Here is a 17,705-nt window from a genome sequence, read left to right on the forward strand (position 1 = left end):
CATCGCGGTGCCCCCCTGACCCATCCCCGCGCCCCCCCAGCCCCATCGTGCGGCAGATCCGCCGGGACTGTGCCGAGCCCTTCGCGGCCTTCGAGCGCTGCCTGCGGGATCACCCCGGGAGCGCCGGGAGCTGCCACCCCCCACGCCAACGCCTTCCTGCTCTGCGCCGACCAAGTGAAGCCCGGGGAGCCCTGAGGTGAGTCCTGAGGGGAGTCCTGAGGGGAGATCTGAGAGGAGTCCTGAGGTAAACCCTGAGGGGAGTCCTGAGGGGAGATCTGAGAGGAGTCCTGAGGTAAACCCTGAGGGGAGATCTGAGGGGAGTCGTGAGGGGAGATCTGAGGTAAATCCTGAGGGAAGGCCTGAGGGGAGTCTTGAGGGAAGCCCTGAGGTGAGGCCTGAGGGAAGATCTGAGGTGGGACCTGAGGGGAGTCCTGAGATGAGTCCTGAGATGAGTCCTGAGGTGGAACCTGAAGGGAGATCTGAGGGGAGCCCTGAGGGAGTCCTGAGGGAAGCCCTGAGGTGAGGCTTGAGGGGAGTCCTGAGGGAAGCCCTGAGGTGAGGCTTGAGGGGAGTCCTGAGGGGGGCCCTGAGGGGAGATCTGAGGGGAGCCCTGAGGGGAGTTCTGAGGGGAGTTCTGAGGGGAGTCCTGAGTGAGCCCTGAGGTGGGACCTGAGGGGAGCCCTGAGATGAGTCCTGAGGGGAGATCTGAGGTGAGGGGAGCCCTGAGGGGAGATCTGAGATGAGTCCTGAAGGGAGATCTGAGGGGAACCCTGAGGGGAATCCTGAGGGGAGATCTGAGGTGAGGCCTGAGGGGAGTCCTGAGGTAAACCCTGAGGGGAGCCTTGAGGGGAGCCCTAAGGGGAGATCTGAGATGAGTCCTGAGGGAAGCCCTGAGGGGAGTCCTGAGGGGAGATCTGAGGTGGGACCTGAGGGGAGTCCTGAGGGGAGATCTGAGTGAGCCCTGAGGGGAGTCCTGAGGGAAGCCCTGAGGTAAATCCTGAGGGGAGATCTGAGGGGAGCCCTGAGGGGAGATCTGAGGGGAGTCCTGAGGGGAGATCTGAGTGAGCCCTGAGGGGAGTCCTGAGGGGAGGCCTGAGGTAAATCCTGAGGGGAGTCCTGAGGGGAGCCCTGAGGGGAGATCTGAGGGGAGATCTGAGGTGGGACCTGAGGGGAGTCCTGAGGGAAGCCCTGAGGTAAATCCTGAGGGGAGATCTGAGGGGAGCCCTGAGGGGAGATCTGAGGGGAGTCCTGAGGGGAGATCTGAGTGAGCCCTGAGGGGAGTCCTGAGGGGAGTCCTGAGGGGAGATCTGAGTGAGCCCTGAGGGGAGTCCTGAGGGAAGCCCTGAGGTAAATCCTGAGGGGAGATCTGAGGGGAGCCCTGAGGGGAGATCTGAGGGGAGTCCTGAGGGGAGATCTGAGTGAGCCCTGAGGGGAGTCCTGAGGGGAGGCCTGAGGTAAATCCTGAGGGGAGTCCTGAGGGGAGCCCTGAGGGGAGATCTGAGGGGAGATCTGAGGTGGGACCTGAGGGGAGGCCTGAGGTAAATCCTGAGGGAAGTCCTGAGGGGAGTCCTGAGGGGAGATCTGAGGGGAGATCTGAGGTAAACCCTGAGGGGAGATCTGAGGGGAGATCTGAGGTAAACCCTGAGGGGAGATCTGAGGGGAGCCCCGGCACTCCTGGGAATGTTCCCCCTGGATCGAGAGGCTCCTTCCTGCGGCTGGAACCCCCCAGAGGACACCCGGACACACAGATCCCACACAGATCCCACACAAATCCCCTCCTGCCTCAGGGAACAGGGGAGGGAGGATGTTGGGGAAGGATGTTTGGCGTAAAAGTGGGATTAGAACCTCCCAAAATCCTCCCAGATCCGTGAAATCCCGCACAAATTTTTAGGGTCAGAAAGGACCTTAAACTCATCCTATTCCTGCTTTTTTTTGTGCTGTTTTTCCCCAGGGAATCCTTGGAATTCAGGTACGCCTCTGGGAATGGATGGAAAAGCCTTGGTGTCCTCTGGAATCTCCTTCCAATCCCGGATTTTCCCCCCTCTGGAAAAGGAAGTGCAGCTCTGCCCACGGGGATTCCTTGGATCTGCTTCCCTGGAGTGCAGGAACATTCCTGCGGGGAATTCCAGGTTTTATCCAAAAAAAATGGATAAATAAATAAATTCCAGGTTCCAAAGCTCCACAGGAACCTCAGGATGGGCTGGAGGGTGACCCAAAAAAATCTGCTTTTTCCCTGTTTTTCTTCCACCCAAATCCTTCCAAAAATCCGTTTGGGAATCAAACACAGTTATTTCCCTTTTTTCCCAGGAAAACCCACCCACTTCCCAAGATCCAAAACTCTGGAGTGGCTCTTCCCACTGCCCTTGGAAGCTCAGGGATTTTTTGGGGCCACAAAAGTCAAATTGATCCATCTGAAAACTCCCAGTTTTTGAGGATGGGATCCCCGGGTTCTCTCCTGCTTTGGGACGGCAGAGGGAGCCATTCCCACCGGGAAAAACAGGGATTTGGGAGCCTCGAGGGCTTTCCAGGAATTTCTAGCTGTAAGTGGGGAAAAAAAAATCCAAGTATTCCTGAAAATATCCGTTAAAACTCGAGGAAAAGTGGGATAAAGCCTGGGATTGTGGGATCCGTGTGGGAAAACTCCGGGATGCTGCCAGCGAGGTCAGAAATCCCTGGAAAAGCAGGAGTGGAGGTCTCCCAGAGAAAGGGCAATCCTGGGAATTCCAGCGGGGTTGGGGGGGAGCAGAAATGAGGTTTTGGGACTCATTTTTTGGGGAGAATTAAACTTGGAGGTCTTTTTGGGGGAATTAAACTTGGCCAGGGATGTACAGGGAGCAGGAATTCCCTCGGGAATTCTCAGGGAGAGGCTTTTCCCGACTTTCCAGCCCTGCTTGGGGGGCATCAAAAAAAAACCCCCTTGGCTTTGATCCCGATCCCAAGGGACCCGCCCCGTTCCTGGGATACTTTGATCCTTATCCAGGTTCCAGCCAGGCCCAAATCCAGCTGATTTTTGGGCCTCACTGGAAATCTGTTCATCCCTAAAGTCTAAAAATACTCATCCCTAAAATCTGAACAAATCTATCCGTAAAAATTAAATGTGTTTGTCCCTGAAATCTAAATTATTTATCCCTAAAATTAAAATACATCCATCCCTAAAACCTGAATCTGTTTCTCCATAAAATCAAAGTCATCTATCCCTAAAAATTCAATATATTGATCCCCAAAAATTAAATATCCTTTGTTCCCACGAGCCCTTTTATGTCACTTTAATCCTTCAGTTCCTTGTCTCCTGCCGCAATTCCCACCCCCAATTCCACGATTTTCCCCACTTTTCCTTCCTCCAGCTCCAGTTTCCAGCCCAATCCCTGTTTTTCCTGGGAGTTAAACAACCTAAAAGCCGTTTTTTTTTCCCAGATTTAACTTCCCAGCTCATCCCAACCTCCCCGGGGAAATGAATTAACACCTCCAAGGACTCCCCAAAACCCCCCAAATCCCGGGATCAGTTCATTCCCTCCGTGTTTTTCCCCTTCTCTTCCCGGAGCTCCCGGGACACACAATCCGCCTTTTCCCGGCGTCGGTGCCGCTTTCCCTTCCCGGAGGAGCTTTTCCAGGCCCCAAAGGGGGGATGACCCTCGATCCCGGGACCAGGGACCCGCCCGGAATCCGCTTTAATTCCTCAGCCGGAAAAATATCCTGGTTTTCCGCTCGGCTTCCCCCGGCTCCGGGCGCCGTAAATCAGGGAGAGGTGGACGGAGCCGCATTCCAGCCTTTGTTTCCCTTGGATCCCGCCAGGGGGTTTCTCGGAGGGGGTTTTGCCACCACTTCCAGAGGGTTTGGGGGTCACTTTTTATCCTCCCGGCCCGGGGGAGAGAGGGAGACACACCTGGGCATTCCAGAGGGGGGAGCGCTCCCAGGATCCCTTGGGAAGCCTTCCCAGCCAAGGGGGAGCACCTGGAAGGGCTGGAAGGGTGTTTATCCCTAAAATCCAGGTGTGTCTATCCCTAAAATCCAAGTGTGTTTATCCCTAAAATCCAAGTGTGTTTATCCCTAAAATCCAAGTGTGTTTATCCCTAAAATCCAGTGTGTCTATCCTAAAATCCAAGTGTGTTTATCCCTAAAATCCAAGTGTGTTTATCCTGAAATCTGAATGTCCTTGTCCCTAAAATCAAAATCGTTTATCCCTAAAACTCGAAATCATTTATTATCCCCCAAATCCAAATGTGTTTATCCCTGAAATCTGAATCTGTCCATCCTAAAATCTAATTTTATTTATCCATAAAATCCCAGAGGAGTGTGGGATATTCCCAGTGCCTCTCCCAAGCTGTTTTCAGAGGGCTCAGGAAACAGGGAAACGAAGCCAAACCCAGGAATTCGGGAAGCTGCTTCCTGAGCCCCCAGGGAAAGGAACCCCACCCTGGAATTCCCAAGGCAGGAAAATCCCCCGTTCCCAGTTAAACTTGGCTTTGTTTTGGGGGTGGGGGGGGGTTTATTTTCCAACGCACATGCAAAGAGAATTCCCAAAACACCGGCACGGGATCACGGGGAGCATCCGGAGGGATTCGGGGAGGGGGATCTGGGGGGGGGGGGAACATCAAATTTCCACAATTTCACCGCGGATTCTCCCGAAATTCCATCGGAACCGAGTCCGTCCCGAGGGCAGGAGCCTCCAGAGGGAACACACGGATGGAGGGGGCGAATTCTGGGATTTGGGATGGGGGGAAACTCTCCCGGTTCCGCCCCAAACTCGCCTTTCCGGGCAAAAATGTGCCATAAATATCTGGGGTTTTGGGAAAAAGTCTCCCCCCTTCCCTCCCAAAAACCAGTGTCCAGCTGTCTGGGAGTGCTGTCCGTGGATGGGAGGAGGCGGATCCCAGAAGTCCAGGATGATCCCAGAAGTCCGGGATGATCCCAGAAGTCCGGGATGATCCCAGAAGTCTGGGATGATCCTGGCACCGCCAGCACAAGGGATTTTTAGTTCCAGGGAATTTCCCTCCGACAAAAAATCCGCCTTTTCCCTGGTTTTCAGCTCCTCCAGGAGGTTCCCACCTGGAAAAATCAGCGTGTGGAGGCTCCGGGACAAAAGCACATCCAGGAATCCGTCGGCCAAATCCTCGGGATCGTCCCGCCCGATCCCCGGCTCCGCAGATCCCAAAGTAAGTCCTTACTCCCTTCCTTGGAGCAGTCTGGGGAACTCCTTTCCGGGATATTTCCTCCTCAGGACGGTTGGAGAGCTGGGGGAGGTTTTCACCCTGGAGGATTTTATTCCTTCGGCTGGAACAGCTCCTGGGAAAACTTTTCCAGGGATTCCAACCGTCCCTGACGACGTCCTGGGGAGATCCCGGGTCATTCCCGAAAAAAACTGGGCTAAAACCACCATCCCAGTGATGGAATCATGGACATAACCCGGGAGGGAGGAGATCCAGAGCCTTTCCAGCTGGATTAGGGCTTGGAGTTGTGCTGGGAATACTGGGAGGCGGCTTGGGATGGGCACCGGGGGGGAATCCCGAGGGATCCGGCCTCAAATCCAAATGTCGGCGGATTCCACCCCCAAATTCCCCATGCTGACGGATCCTGGCCCGAAATTCCTGGTCCTGGTGGAAAATGCTGGAAGGTTCAGTCTGGATTTCGGGCAGGGATCGCAGCTCCTGATGGAAAAGGCTGGAAAATGCTGGAAATCCAAATATTGATGGATTCTGGCCTGAAATTCCCGGTCCTGATAGAAACTGAGGGGAAATCCCAAATATTGATGGATTCTGGTCCAAAATTCCCAGTGCTGATAGAAACTGAGGGGGAAATCCCAAATATTGATGGATTCTGGCCGGAAATTCCAGTGCTGATAGAAAATGAGGGGAAATCCCAAATATTGATGGATTCTGGCCTGAAATTCCTGGTCCCAATGGAAAATGCTGGAAGGTTCACTCAGGGGTCCAGCCTGGAATTCCCAGTCCCGACGGATTCCGGCCAGAAGTTGCCTGGCCCGGCTGGGGGGCGGGAGCAGCGTTCCCGAGGTTCCTGGGAAGGGCTCTCCCGGGTCAGGAGGTGAAGTAGGAGCTCTGCATGGAATACAGGCGGTCGATGGGGTTCCCCAGCCGGGCCTGGGAGCAGGCTGGGATCGGCCCCGGGCAGGAGGCACTCGCCCAGGGGGCCCAGGCTGTCGCCGTCCAGGTCGTGGAAAACTCCCTCCGAGTCTGGGAACAGGGAAGGGCGGGAAAAGGAAATTAAATCAGAGGCTCTTCCCGCCCTCCCATTCCCGAATATTCCCAGAGATCTTGGTGTCAACCCCTGGTCCTGGCACGGCTCTGCCCTCCTTCCCTTCCCAAATATTCCCAGTGGGATCAGGAATTCCTTCCCCAAACCTTCTCCCCCACCCCATCCCATCCCATCCCATCCCATCCCATCCCATCCCATCCCATCCCATCCCATCCCTTCCCATCCCACCCCATCCCATCCCATCCCATCCCATCCCATCCCATCCCATCCCATCCCATCCCATCCCACCCCATCCCTGTCCCTCTTCTCCCCCTGCCCAGAGCTCCTCCCCAGCTCTGTATCCCCCTGGATCTCATATCCCAGTGGATCCTGTATCCTGTATCCCATATCCCTGTGTATCCCTGCGTATCCCTGTGCCCCCCGCTGTATCCCGGTGCATCCCGCTGTATCCCGACGTGTCCCGGCGCTCCCGGCGTTACCGTAGGGGTGCAGGTGTTCCGGGGGGAGCTGGGGGGGGGTCATTCCCGGCCGGAAGAGCTCCGGCTCAGCCGTTGTGCTCCAGGGGCAGGAGCGGCTGCGGCGGGAGGCGGGAATACGGCGCCAGGAGCCCCTCGAGGCCGGGCACGCTCGCGGCGTCTGCGGGCACCCAATGGGGCAGCGTCGACACGGGGGTCACGGGGGGGGTCGCGATAGTGACGTCATGATGGTGATGTGATAGTGATGTCATAGTAGTGATGTCGTGATAGTGATGTCACCAGAGTGATGTCATGGTAGTGATGTCACCAGAGTGATGTCGTGATAGTGATGTCATGATAGTGATGTCACCAGTGACGTCGTGATAGTGATGTCACCAGTGATGTCACGATAGCGATGTCATGACAGTGCATTCCAGAGCCTAAAGGGGCTCCAGGAGAGCGGGAGAGGGACCTGGGAGAAGGGCTGGAGGGATGGGACACAGGGAATGGCTTCCCCCTGGAAAAGGGGGATTGAGGTGGAACTGGGGAAGGAATCCTTGGCTGGGGGGGCGGGCAGGGAATGGGATGGAATTCCCAGAGGAGCTGTGGCTGCCGCATCCCGGGAAGTGTCCAAGGCCAGGCTGGAGCCGCCTGGGCCCTGGAAGGTGTCCCTGCCTTTGGAATTGGGTGGGATAATGGGATGATTTAAGGTCCCTTCCCACCCAAACCGCTCCCCAATTCCACGAAACGCGTCCGAGCCGCTCCCTGCATCCTGGCTCTCCGCCCATTCCCGGTTTTCCCTCACCTTCGCTGTCGTCGTTGCTCTGCCGGCTGCTCCTCCCGGTCCCTCTCCCGCTTCCCAGCCGGGCATTCCCGAGCTGCTCCTGCTCCTGCTGCTGCTGCTGCTGCTGCTGCTGCTGCTGCCTCCGGGCGATTTTCTTCATCTGGGAAAACACACGGACGCGCCGGGAATTCGAGCCCCCGGAGCTCCGGGGGGGTTCAATCCCACCCCTGGAACGGGACCCGCTCCCTCACCTTGGCCCGTTGGTTCTGGAACCACACCTGGACCACCCGCACGGTCAGTCCCGTCTCCGCCGCCAGCGTCTCCCTCACCTGGCCACGGAAAAGGGATAAATCGGGATTCAATCCCTCTGGGAAGGGTCCCGGCGGGATGGGGGTGCCGGTACCTTCCTGCAGGGCTTGGAGGACACCTCGAAGGAGGCCTTGAAGGCGCGGCGCTGCTGCGTGGTCAGGATGGTGCGCGGGCGCTTGGAGCGCTTGTGCTCCCGGCCCTCGTCGCCTTTGCCCTGGGAGTGGGCACCGTCCTCGTCCTCGCTTTTCACTGCCGGGATCAGGGAATTGGGACAGGGAGCCATCCCTGGGAGTGCTCAGGGATGGGGACGGGGCTCGGAGTCAGGAATTGGGACAGGGAGTCATCCCTGGGAGTGCTCAGGGATTGGGACGGGGCTGAGAGTTGGGAATTGGGACAGGGATCCATCCCTGGGAGTGCTCAGGGATTGGGACAGGGCTCGGAGTCGGGAATTGGGACAGGGATCCATCCCTGGGAGTGCTCAGGGATTGGGACGGGGCTGAGAGTCGGGAATTGGGACAGGGATCCATCCCTGGGAGTGCTCAGGGATGGGGATGGGGCTCAGAGTCAGGAATTGGGACAGGGATCCATCCCTGGGAGTGCTCAGGGATGGGGACGGGGCTCGGAGTCGGGAATTGGGACAGGGATCCATCCCTGGGAGTGCTCAGGGATGGGGAGGGGGCTCGGAGTCGGGAATTGGGACAGGGATCCATCCCTGGGAGTGCTCAGGGACAGCTGAGACGGGGCTCGGAGCCGGGAATTGGGACAGGGATCCATCCCTGGGAGTGCTCAGGGATGGGGACAGGGCTTGGAGTCGGGAACTGGGACAGGGATCCATCCCTGGGAGTGCTCAGGGATGGGGACGGGGCTCGGAGCCGCCCGGGCCATGGGAGGGGTCCCTGCCCTTGGAATGAGGTGGGATGGGAGGAGCTCCAGGGTCCCTCCCAACCCATCCCAACCCATCCCACGCCGCCTCATCCTCCCCATCCCCTGGTCCCCCGCCCGGCTCCGTGCCGGCCCCTCACCGGACTCGGTGGGCGCGGGGCTGACGGCGCTGAGCATCTCCTTCTCCTTCTCGTAGTCGGGGCGGCAGAGCAGCTGCCCCTCCTTGAGCACGAACTCGTCCCCGCGCTGCAGCCGCCGCTCGCACTCGCAGCAGGCGAAGCACCGCACGTGGTAGACGTTCCCCAGCACCCGCATGATCAGCTCCGAGGGCCCCACGGCCTGCAGGCAGCTGCTGCACTTGGTCTGGAACAGCCTGGGGGGGAAACGCGGCGTCTGGGACACCTGGGGGGGATTTGGGACACCCGGGTGGGATCTGGGATGTGCGGGAAGGATTTGGGACGTCCAGGTAGGATCTGGGACGCCTGGATGGGATCTGGGACACCCAGGTGGGATTTGGGATGCCCAGGTGGGATCTGGGACACCTGGATGGGATTTGGGACACCTGGATGGGATTTGGGACACCTGGATGGGATTTGGGATGCCTGGGTGGGATTTGGGATGCCCAGGTGGGATTTGGGATGCCCAGATGGGATCTGGGACACCTGGATGGGATCTGGGACACCCAGGTGGGATCTGGGACACCTGGATGGGATTTGGGATGCCCAGGTGGGATTTGGGATGCCCAGGTGGGATCTGGGACACCTGGATGGGATCTGGGACACCTGGGTGGGATTTGGGATGCCCAGGTGGGATTTGGGATGCGCAGGAAGGGAAATTAGGGCCGGAGAGAGTTGTGGAGGTGTCGAGGTTGGGAATGAGGTCGGAGATGGTCCCCTGGAGCTTCTCCAGGAGGAAACACACGTTCCCAGCTGGATCTGGGGGCTTTTAGGGACCCCTCCTGGGCCGTGAGAGGATTTTAGGGACCTCTCCCCGACGATCCCGGGTTTTTTCGGGATGTCTGTGTCCGGAGGGAGGGACACTCCCGCGCTGGGCCGGAGCAGATGGTCCTGCCGAGGTAATTTTGGGACCTGAGCAGCTCCCGGCTCCCCCTCGGCGCGGGAAAAGCAATAAAATGGGGATTAATTAGGCCCTGTTTGAACAGCAGCAGCTCATAAACCGGGATTAGGGACGAGCCCGGGGGCGGGAGGGGGCGAATCCCACCTGGATTGGGGCGGAGGGGCCGCTCCGGGGGGGTTTGGGGGCCCCTTTGTCTGAACTGCGCCTGGAAAACGATCCCGGGGCTGGGGGGGAGGAAAAACTGGGAAGAGGAGCAGCTTTTTGGGGAAAATCGGCTCCTGGGAGGCCGGAAATGGGGGGTTGTGATCCTTTAATTTTATTTTCCTGTTAGTTCTACGATTCCCTGATTTTTAGTGTCTTGTTTCTATTATTTCTGTCATTCTATTATTTTATTTTTCTATTATTTTTATTATTCTATTATTTTATTTCTCTATTATTTTATTTCTCTATTATTTTATTTTTCTATTATTTTATTTTTCTATTATTTTATGATTCTATTATTTTTATTATTCTATTATTTTTATTATTCTATTATTTTATTATTCTATTATTTCTATTGCCTTACTCCTATTATTCCATTATTTCTCCGATCCCATTATTCCTGTTATCCCTGTTATTTTAACGTGTCTGTTATCCCACAATTCCAGGATTCTCTGAGTCAGTCACTCCCATCCTTATATTCCCATCAATCTTTTCCTGATTCTCTTATTTCTATTATTGGATTATTTTTATTATTCCATGATTCCTATTGATTTAGAATTCCACGATTAGATTATTTCTATTATTCCATTATCCTTTCCCTTCTTTCCCTTCTTTCCCTTTTCCCTTCTTTCCCTTCTTTCCCTTCTTTCCCTTCTTTCCCTTTTCCCTTTTCCCTTTTCCCTTTTCCCTTTTCCCTTTTCCCTTCCCTTCCCTTCCTTCCTTCCCTTCCCTTCCCTTCCCTTCCCTTCCCTTCCCTTCCCTTCCCTTCCCTTCCCTTCCCTTCCCTTCCCCTTTCCCTTTCCCTTTCCCTTTCCCTTTCCCTTTCCCTTTCCCTTTCCCTTTCCCTTTCCCTTTCCCTTTCCCTTCCCCTTTCCCTTCCCCTTTCCCTTTCCCTTTCCCTTCCCCTTTCCCTTCCCCTTTCCCTTTCCCTTTCCCTTTCCCTTTCCCTTCCCCTTTCCCTTTCCCTTTCCCTTTCCCTTTCCCTTTCCCTTTCCCTTCCCTTCCCTTCCCTTCCCTTCCTTTCCCCTCTTCCCTGATTTTTGGGGATCCCTCTCCCCTCCCTCCCCCTCCTTTCCCCCCTCCCTCTCCCGGTTTTCCGTTCCCATGGAAACCCAACGTGGTTACGGCTCCTTAACCAGATTCCGGGATATTAAAACCTCCTCCTCTGGAATTCCCGGCCCGGGAAGAGCCGGAGAATTTGAATTCCCTGTGATTGGAGCTGACACGTGTTTTATGAGGCCGCTCCCGGGACGGTTCCTTCCCAACCAAACCAAACCCCCCGGATTTGCCTTCCGGCCTCTTCCGAGCCCTCCCCAGACTCCTCTTCCCCTCCCCCAAAAATTGGGAAGAACCCCCTTTCCCATGGGGAATCCGGTGCCTTTCCTGAGGCTCCTCAGCCGGATCCTCCTTTCCCCGCTCTGCTCCCAGCTTTTCCCTGTTTTCCATGGTTTTCCTGGGATTCCCCCTCCATTATCCGAGTCCAGGTGGCTCCAACCCGGACTGGAACAATTCCAGGGAGGGCCCAACGTGTCATTAACCCCCCCAGAAATTCCAGGGAAGTTTCAGCGCTTGGAAAAAACGGGAATTCTGAGCCTTTTCCCACCCTTCCCAGATTTTGGGGAAAAAGGAGGGAAAACGAGGAGGCGGCGGCGGCGAATTCCCCCCGTCCAAAAAAAACAAAACTCCCTCCAAAAAAACCCAAAATCCTCAAAAAAAAAATAAAAAAAATCTCCAAAAAATCCCAAATCCCCCCCAAAAAAACCCAAAATCCTCGGGAAAAAAAAAAAAAACACCCAAAAAAATCCCCAAATCCCCCAAAACCCCAAAATCCTCAGGAAAAAAAAAACCCACCCAAAAAATCCCCAAATCCCTCCAAAAACCCCAAAATCCTCAGAAAAAAAAAAAAACCAACAAAAAAAATCCCAAAATCCCCCACCAAAAAATCCCAAAATCCCCAAAAAAACCCCCAAATCCTCAAAAAAACCCCAAATTCCTCAAAAAAAACCCCCAAATTCCTCAAAAAAAACCCCCAACAAAATCCCGAAAAAAAATCCAAAATCCCCCCCCCAAAAAAAAAACCTGAAAAAACCCCCCCAAAATCGAAAAAAACCCCTCCAAATTAAAAAAAAACCCTCCAAAATCCTCAAAAAAAAAAAAAAAAAAACCAAACCCAACCCACACAAATCCCCAAAAGCGCCCCCAAATCCCCCCCCTAAAAAAATCCCAAATACCAAAAAACCTCCCCAAACCCACCAAAAAAAACCCCAAATCCCAAAAAGCCTCCCAAACCCCCCAAATCCCACAGAACCCAAACAGGGGGGTTTACTGCCCCCAAATCCGGGAATGTGGCTCCCTGTGGATCCCAAGAACCCCACACGGGGTTTTCCTGACCCCCAAATCCGGGAATGTGGCTCCCTGTGGATCCCAAGAACCCCAAACAGGGTTTTCCTGCCCCAAATCCGGGAATGTGGCTCCCTGTGGATCCCAAGAAACCCAAAACCCGGGAATGTGGCTCCCTGTGGATCCCAAGAACCCCAAACAGAGGGTTTTGCTCCCCCAAAATCCAGGAATGTGGCTCCCTGTGGATCCCGCGGCCGCTCCGGCGCCGGAGGGGTTAAGCCCCCCCGTCCCCCCCTTTTCCAGAGGATATTGCTGGCAGGGATGGCCCGGAGCCATCCCGGGATAATCTGATGAAGCCCTTTATTACATTTCCCAACCTCGGCTCCTTTATTAAAATCTCCCAGAATTCCCGAGGCTCCCGTCGCTCCCAACCCTCGGAGAAACCAGGGAATTGTCCTTCCCAAAACCCCCCTCCCAATTCCTCAGCTTCTGGTCCCCGATGTCGCCGGGGAGGACCCGGATATTTTTGGGAAGGGGGAAAGGAAGGGGGAGAAGGTGAAAAAAAATGTGGGAAAAACGGGGATTCCCACCCGGAAATGTCCCCGTGCTCATCCCAGAGCTTCTCCCTGAGCCCGGGAGGGGGGGGGAAGGGGGCCCAGAAAGGAGTTGTCCCCGTCTCAGGTGTTTTATTTCCCTGGAAAAGCAGCTTGGAATTGTGCAGCCCTTCCCAAATCCCACCATTCCCAGGGAAATGGGTCCTAAAAATGAGGTTTTCCCGTCCCAGGTTTTTTATTTCCCCGGAAAAGCAGCTTGGAATTGTGCAGCCCTTCCCAAATCCCACCGTTCCCAGGGGAAAGTGGGGAGGGAGAACTGATCCCAGAAATGGGTTTTCCTGTCTCAGGAAGTTTGGGAATCCCCTGCTGGATCTGACAGAGCCGAGCTCCGGTTTGGGGCTGATCCAACCCCTTTGAAGTATTTCAAGGAATATTTTCCCCCGGGAATGTGGGGATCCTGCCCCGAGCTGCCTGTGGGACACATGGAGCTCCCGGGAGCAGGTGCAGCAATTCCTTCCCTGGATCCCGGGAAAAATTCCCGCTGGGACCCAGAGGCTCTCGTGGCTTCCTGGACCCCGAAACATCCCGGTCTATCCCTTTTCCCAGGAATGTTCTGCCGGGAATGACAAACCAAAGGCTCCTCCCGGGGCGGGATGGAGGAGGCGGGAGCTGCTCCCAACCTCGGCCTGCCCAGGGATCCATGGAATTGTCGGGAAAGGCCCCCGGGATCGTCCGGAGCAGCCGCTCCAAGGCCACCGAGGAACCACGGCCACAGGTGCCAATTCCACAGGGACATTCCACAGGGGACATTCCACAGGGACATTCCACAGGGATCTCGGGATCTCGGGCACTTCCCGGGATGGGGCAGCCACAGCTCCTCTGGGAATTCCATCCCATTCCCTCCCCGCCCTCCCAGCCAAGGATTCCTTCCCAAAATCCACCTCAATCCCCCTTTTCCAGGGGAAGCCATTCCCTGTGTCCCATCCCTTCTCCCAAGCCCCTCTCCTGCTCTCCTGGAGCCCCTGGAATGTGCTGGAAGCTCTCCCTGGGTCCCTCCCTGCTCCAGGGGAACATTCCCAGCTCTCCCAGCCTGTCCCCAGAGCAGAGTCCTGGAATCCTGGGATGCTCTGGGTGGGAAGGGACCTTAAGGATCCTCCAATCCCACTGAATTCCAAAGGCAGGGACACCTTCCATGGCCCCACCTGGCCCTGGGCACTTCCAGGGATGGGGCATCCCAAACTTCTTTGGGAATCCCATCCCGCCCCTCCCAGGGACGACTCCCTCCTTTTGGGAAGGAATTCCTTCCCCAAATCCCTTCCCAAAATCCCCCCGAACCTCCCCTTTCCCCCTTTAACCCCCGCAGGGAAAAACCGGCTCCCGTTCCCCCCCCCGGCCCCCGATCCCAAAAAACCCCCTGTCCCCAAAGCCCGGGATTGCTCCCTCCCCGCGGCTCCCGCCCGCGCTCCATTAGTATTCCAGGCAGGAATGCCGGGCGCTCGGGTGACAGCCCCGGCCCCGCTCAATATCCTGTGCCCGCCATCTCATTTCCTGCGGGCTCGGGAGAAGGGAGGGGGGCGAGAGAAACCGGGGAAAGGGAGGAGGGGAGAGAGGGAGGGAGGGACGGGGGGGAAAGCGGGATGAGAGCGAGGGATGAGAGCGAGGGATGAGGGAAAGGGGGGAGGGAAAATATAGAAAAAAAAATAAAAAAGGAGCTCCGGAGACTTTTCTCGCGGATTTAATAATGACAAAAGAACGTCATTAAACATTCATTAAAGTGATTTAATTAAATTCGGCTCCGGAGGGGGAGGGGGGAAAAAAAAAAACCAGGGAAGGAGAGGTGAGGGAAAAAAAAAAAGGGGAAGAGACGGGGCTGGAAGGGAAGCGGGGCTGGGGGAGGCTCGGGTCGGGTCTGGGGGTTCGGGAGCTCCGGCTCCGCCCGATGGGAGGGGGGAGCCGAATTCCCGGGAAAAAACGGCCCCGGGACCCTCTGCTCCGTCCCCGTTTGGAGATTGGAGCCGAATTCCCGGGAAAAACGGCCCCGGGACCCTCTGCTCCGTCCCCGTTTGGAGATTGGAGCCGAATTCCCGGGAAAACCGGCCCCGGGACCCTCTGCTCCGTCCCCATGTGGAGATTGGAGCCGAATTCCCGGGAAAAAACGGCCCCGGGACCCTCTGCTCCGTCCCCATGTTGAGGCTGGAGCCGAATTCCGGGAAAAACGGCTCCGGGATGGTCCCGAGGGTCCTTGCGGACACCTGGGGAAGGTGACAGGCTGGAGGTGGGAATTTCCCTGGAAAAGTGGCTCTGGAAAAATAAAAGTCACCCCCCCACACATCCCATAAATTCGAGGGAATTCTGCTCCACGGTTCAGAAAAAAAAATCGGGAGTGTGGAATCCGGGAGAGACCCAAAAAATCCGGGGGGGGGGGGGGGAAAATAACCCCAAACGAACCAAAAAGGGGAGGAAAATCCACCCGAGGAAATTGGAGGGGGAATGGTGAGGAAAAAATGAGAGGAAAAATGGTATAAGGAAAAATAATTTAGGGAAAATAATTTAGGGAAAATTATAAGGAAAAATAATGTAAGGAAAAAATAATGCAAGGAAAATAATATAAGGAAAATTACAAGGGAAAAATAATAGGGAAAAATAATGCAAGGAAAATAATAAGGAAAGAATAATAAGGAAATTAATAAGGAAAAATTAAAAGGGAAAATAATAAGGAAAAATGTATGGAAAATTATAAGGAAAAATTACAAGGAAAAACAATAAGGAAAAATTATAAGGAAAAATAATTAACAAGGAAAAATAATTAATAAGGAAAAATAATTAATAAGGAAAAATGATAAGGAAAAACAATCTAAGGAAAAATCCTTCCTCCCCCCACGTTTTTCCACCCCCTTTTCCCAGCAGGAAAACATTCCCGAGGGAACGCGGCGGATGGTCCTTAATGGAGCTCCAGGCACTCCTGAACATTCCCTCTCATTTCCCGGGAATGGGGGGCCTGGGAAAACCGGGAATGGCTCCGGGGTAATGAAGGTCGTTCATCATCGGGGCGGGGGAAGGAGCAGCGGGAAAGGTTCGGGATGAGGCGGAAAAAGGGTCGGGGAGGGTTTGGGATTGGGGATTGGGGAGGGGGAAACTGGGAATGGGGAGATGGGGAATGGGGCAGCGGGATCGGGGGAAGGGGGAAACAGGGAATTGGGAAACGGGGGAATTTGAGGACTGGGAAATGGGGAAGTGGGATTGGGGAATGGGGGAAGCAGTCCTGGAATGGGAAACTGGGGAAGCAGGGAATTGGGGAACTGGGAAACTGGGGAACCAGGGGAATTGGGGAAGCAGGGAATTGGGGAACTGGGAATTGGGGAAGAAATGGTGGAACTGGGAACCAGGAGCCCCTTTCCTGGGATCGTCTCTCCCCGGGTCCTGCAAATCCCACCTTTTGGCACCAAATCCCTGTTTTCCACCTCGAGCCTCCTTTTTTCCCCCCTCTCCCCATTCCCAGGAATCCCCCTGATCATTCCGAGCCCGAACATCCCAAACACAGCAGAGGGGAAAGGAGGAGTTTTATCCCAAAAATCCACCAAAAAACCACCAGAAGAAGGGGGGGGAAACCCCAAAATCCTGTTTCTAAGCCCCAATTCCATCATTTTTCCAGCGGCTGGAATGCGGCAGGATTTGGGCCCGTGGGCTGGGCTTATTCCAGCTCATTCCTGACTCATTCCAGGCTCATTCCCGGCTCATTCCCAGCTCATTCCCAGCTCATTCCTGTCTCATTCCCAGCTCATTCCCGCTCATTCCTGACTCATTCCAGTCTCATTCCAGTCTCATTCCAGGCTCATTCCCGGCTCATTCCTGACTCATTCCAGGCTCATTCCCTCCTCATTCCCAGCTCACTCCCGGCTCATTCCCTCCTCATTCCCAGCTCACTCCCGGCTCATTCCCGGCTCATTCCCAGCTCATTCCCTCCTCATTCCAGCTCATTCCCAGCTCATTCCCTCCTCATTCCCAGCTCATTCCAGCTCATTCCCTCCTCATTCCCAGCTCATTCCCAGCTCATTCCTCCTCATTCCGCCCCATTCCCTCCTCATTCCCGGCTGCCCGGGGAGCTCCAGCGGATCCTCCCTCCGGAGTCAAACATTAACCAGCTCCCTCGGAGGCGCTGCCAAGGCTCCGGCTCCGGGTCACTTCCGAATTTCGGTCGCTGCTCCCTCCGGCACCAGGAATGAGGGAGGTCCCACTCCCACTCCCGGGATGCTCCGCGGGGTTTTTAACCCCCCCCTTGGCCCCCCAGTCCCGATTTTTCCCCCCAATCCCGATTTTTCCCCCCAATCCCAATTTTCCCAACCCGTTTTTTCCACCCGGGGATAAAAAATCAGCTCCTTCTCCCTCCCTTTTTTCCAGAATTCCATCCCCGGCGCGGCTCCCACCTCCCTTTTCTGGGATTTCCCCCCCCCTCCAGCCCCCCTCCAAAATTTGGGAAAAGGGTTAAAATTGGGATGGTTGTCGCTCCAGGAATTTGGGGGCCCTTGGAATTTGGAGCCCAAACTCCCTGAGCCCCGAGGGATCCGTGGGAATTGGGATTCCGAGGAGCTCCCAAAAAACTCGGCTGCCCTTCCCTGGGTTCTCGGAGTCCGTGGGATGGGAATTTCCTCTGGAGCTGGAGGTTCCCAAAAATCCAACCCTGGCTGAGATTTTGGGGATTTGGAGGGTCCCAAGGGGGGATTTGGGAAGAGCCGATGGATGGGATGGGATGGGATGGGATGGGAGGGGTGGGATGGGATGGGATGGGATGGGATGGGATGGGACGGGATGGGTGGGATGGGATGGGATGGGATGGGATGGGATGGGATGGGATGGGATGGGGAGGGATGGGATGGGATGGGATGGGTGGGATGA

The 17,705-nt window shown here is 55.6% G+C and overlaps 2 protein-coding genes across 2 annotated transcripts in view; both read right to left on the bottom strand.

Moving 5' to 3' along the window:
• Positions 1-17,705, bottom strand: part of FBXW9 (F-box and WD repeat domain containing 9) — a 91,228-nt gene that overhangs the window by 35,801 nt on the left and 37,722 nt on the right. The gene's annotated exons all lie outside the window — the stretch shown is intronic.
• On the bottom strand, positions 5,974-9,585 carry LOC135408930 (LIM homeobox transcription factor 1-alpha-like; the record flags this gene model as incomplete). Its single annotated transcript, XM_064643869.1, is given in 8 exon segments — positions 5,974-6,098; positions 6,100-6,188; positions 6,690-6,757; positions 6,759-6,846; positions 7,471-7,609; positions 7,701-7,778; positions 7,853-8,007; positions 8,781-9,585. Coding segments are annotated over 8 exon segments (1,488 nt in total), but the record flags the coding sequence as incomplete, so codon positions are not given.

This window comes from Pseudopipra pipra, unplaced genomic scaffold (genome assembly GCF_036250125.1).
Source record: "Pseudopipra pipra isolate bDixPip1 unplaced genomic scaffold, bDixPip1.hap1 HAP1_SCAFFOLD_86, whole genome shotgun sequence".
NCBI classification, from domain to species: Eukaryota; Metazoa; Chordata; class Aves; order Passeriformes; family Pipridae; genus Pseudopipra; species Pseudopipra pipra.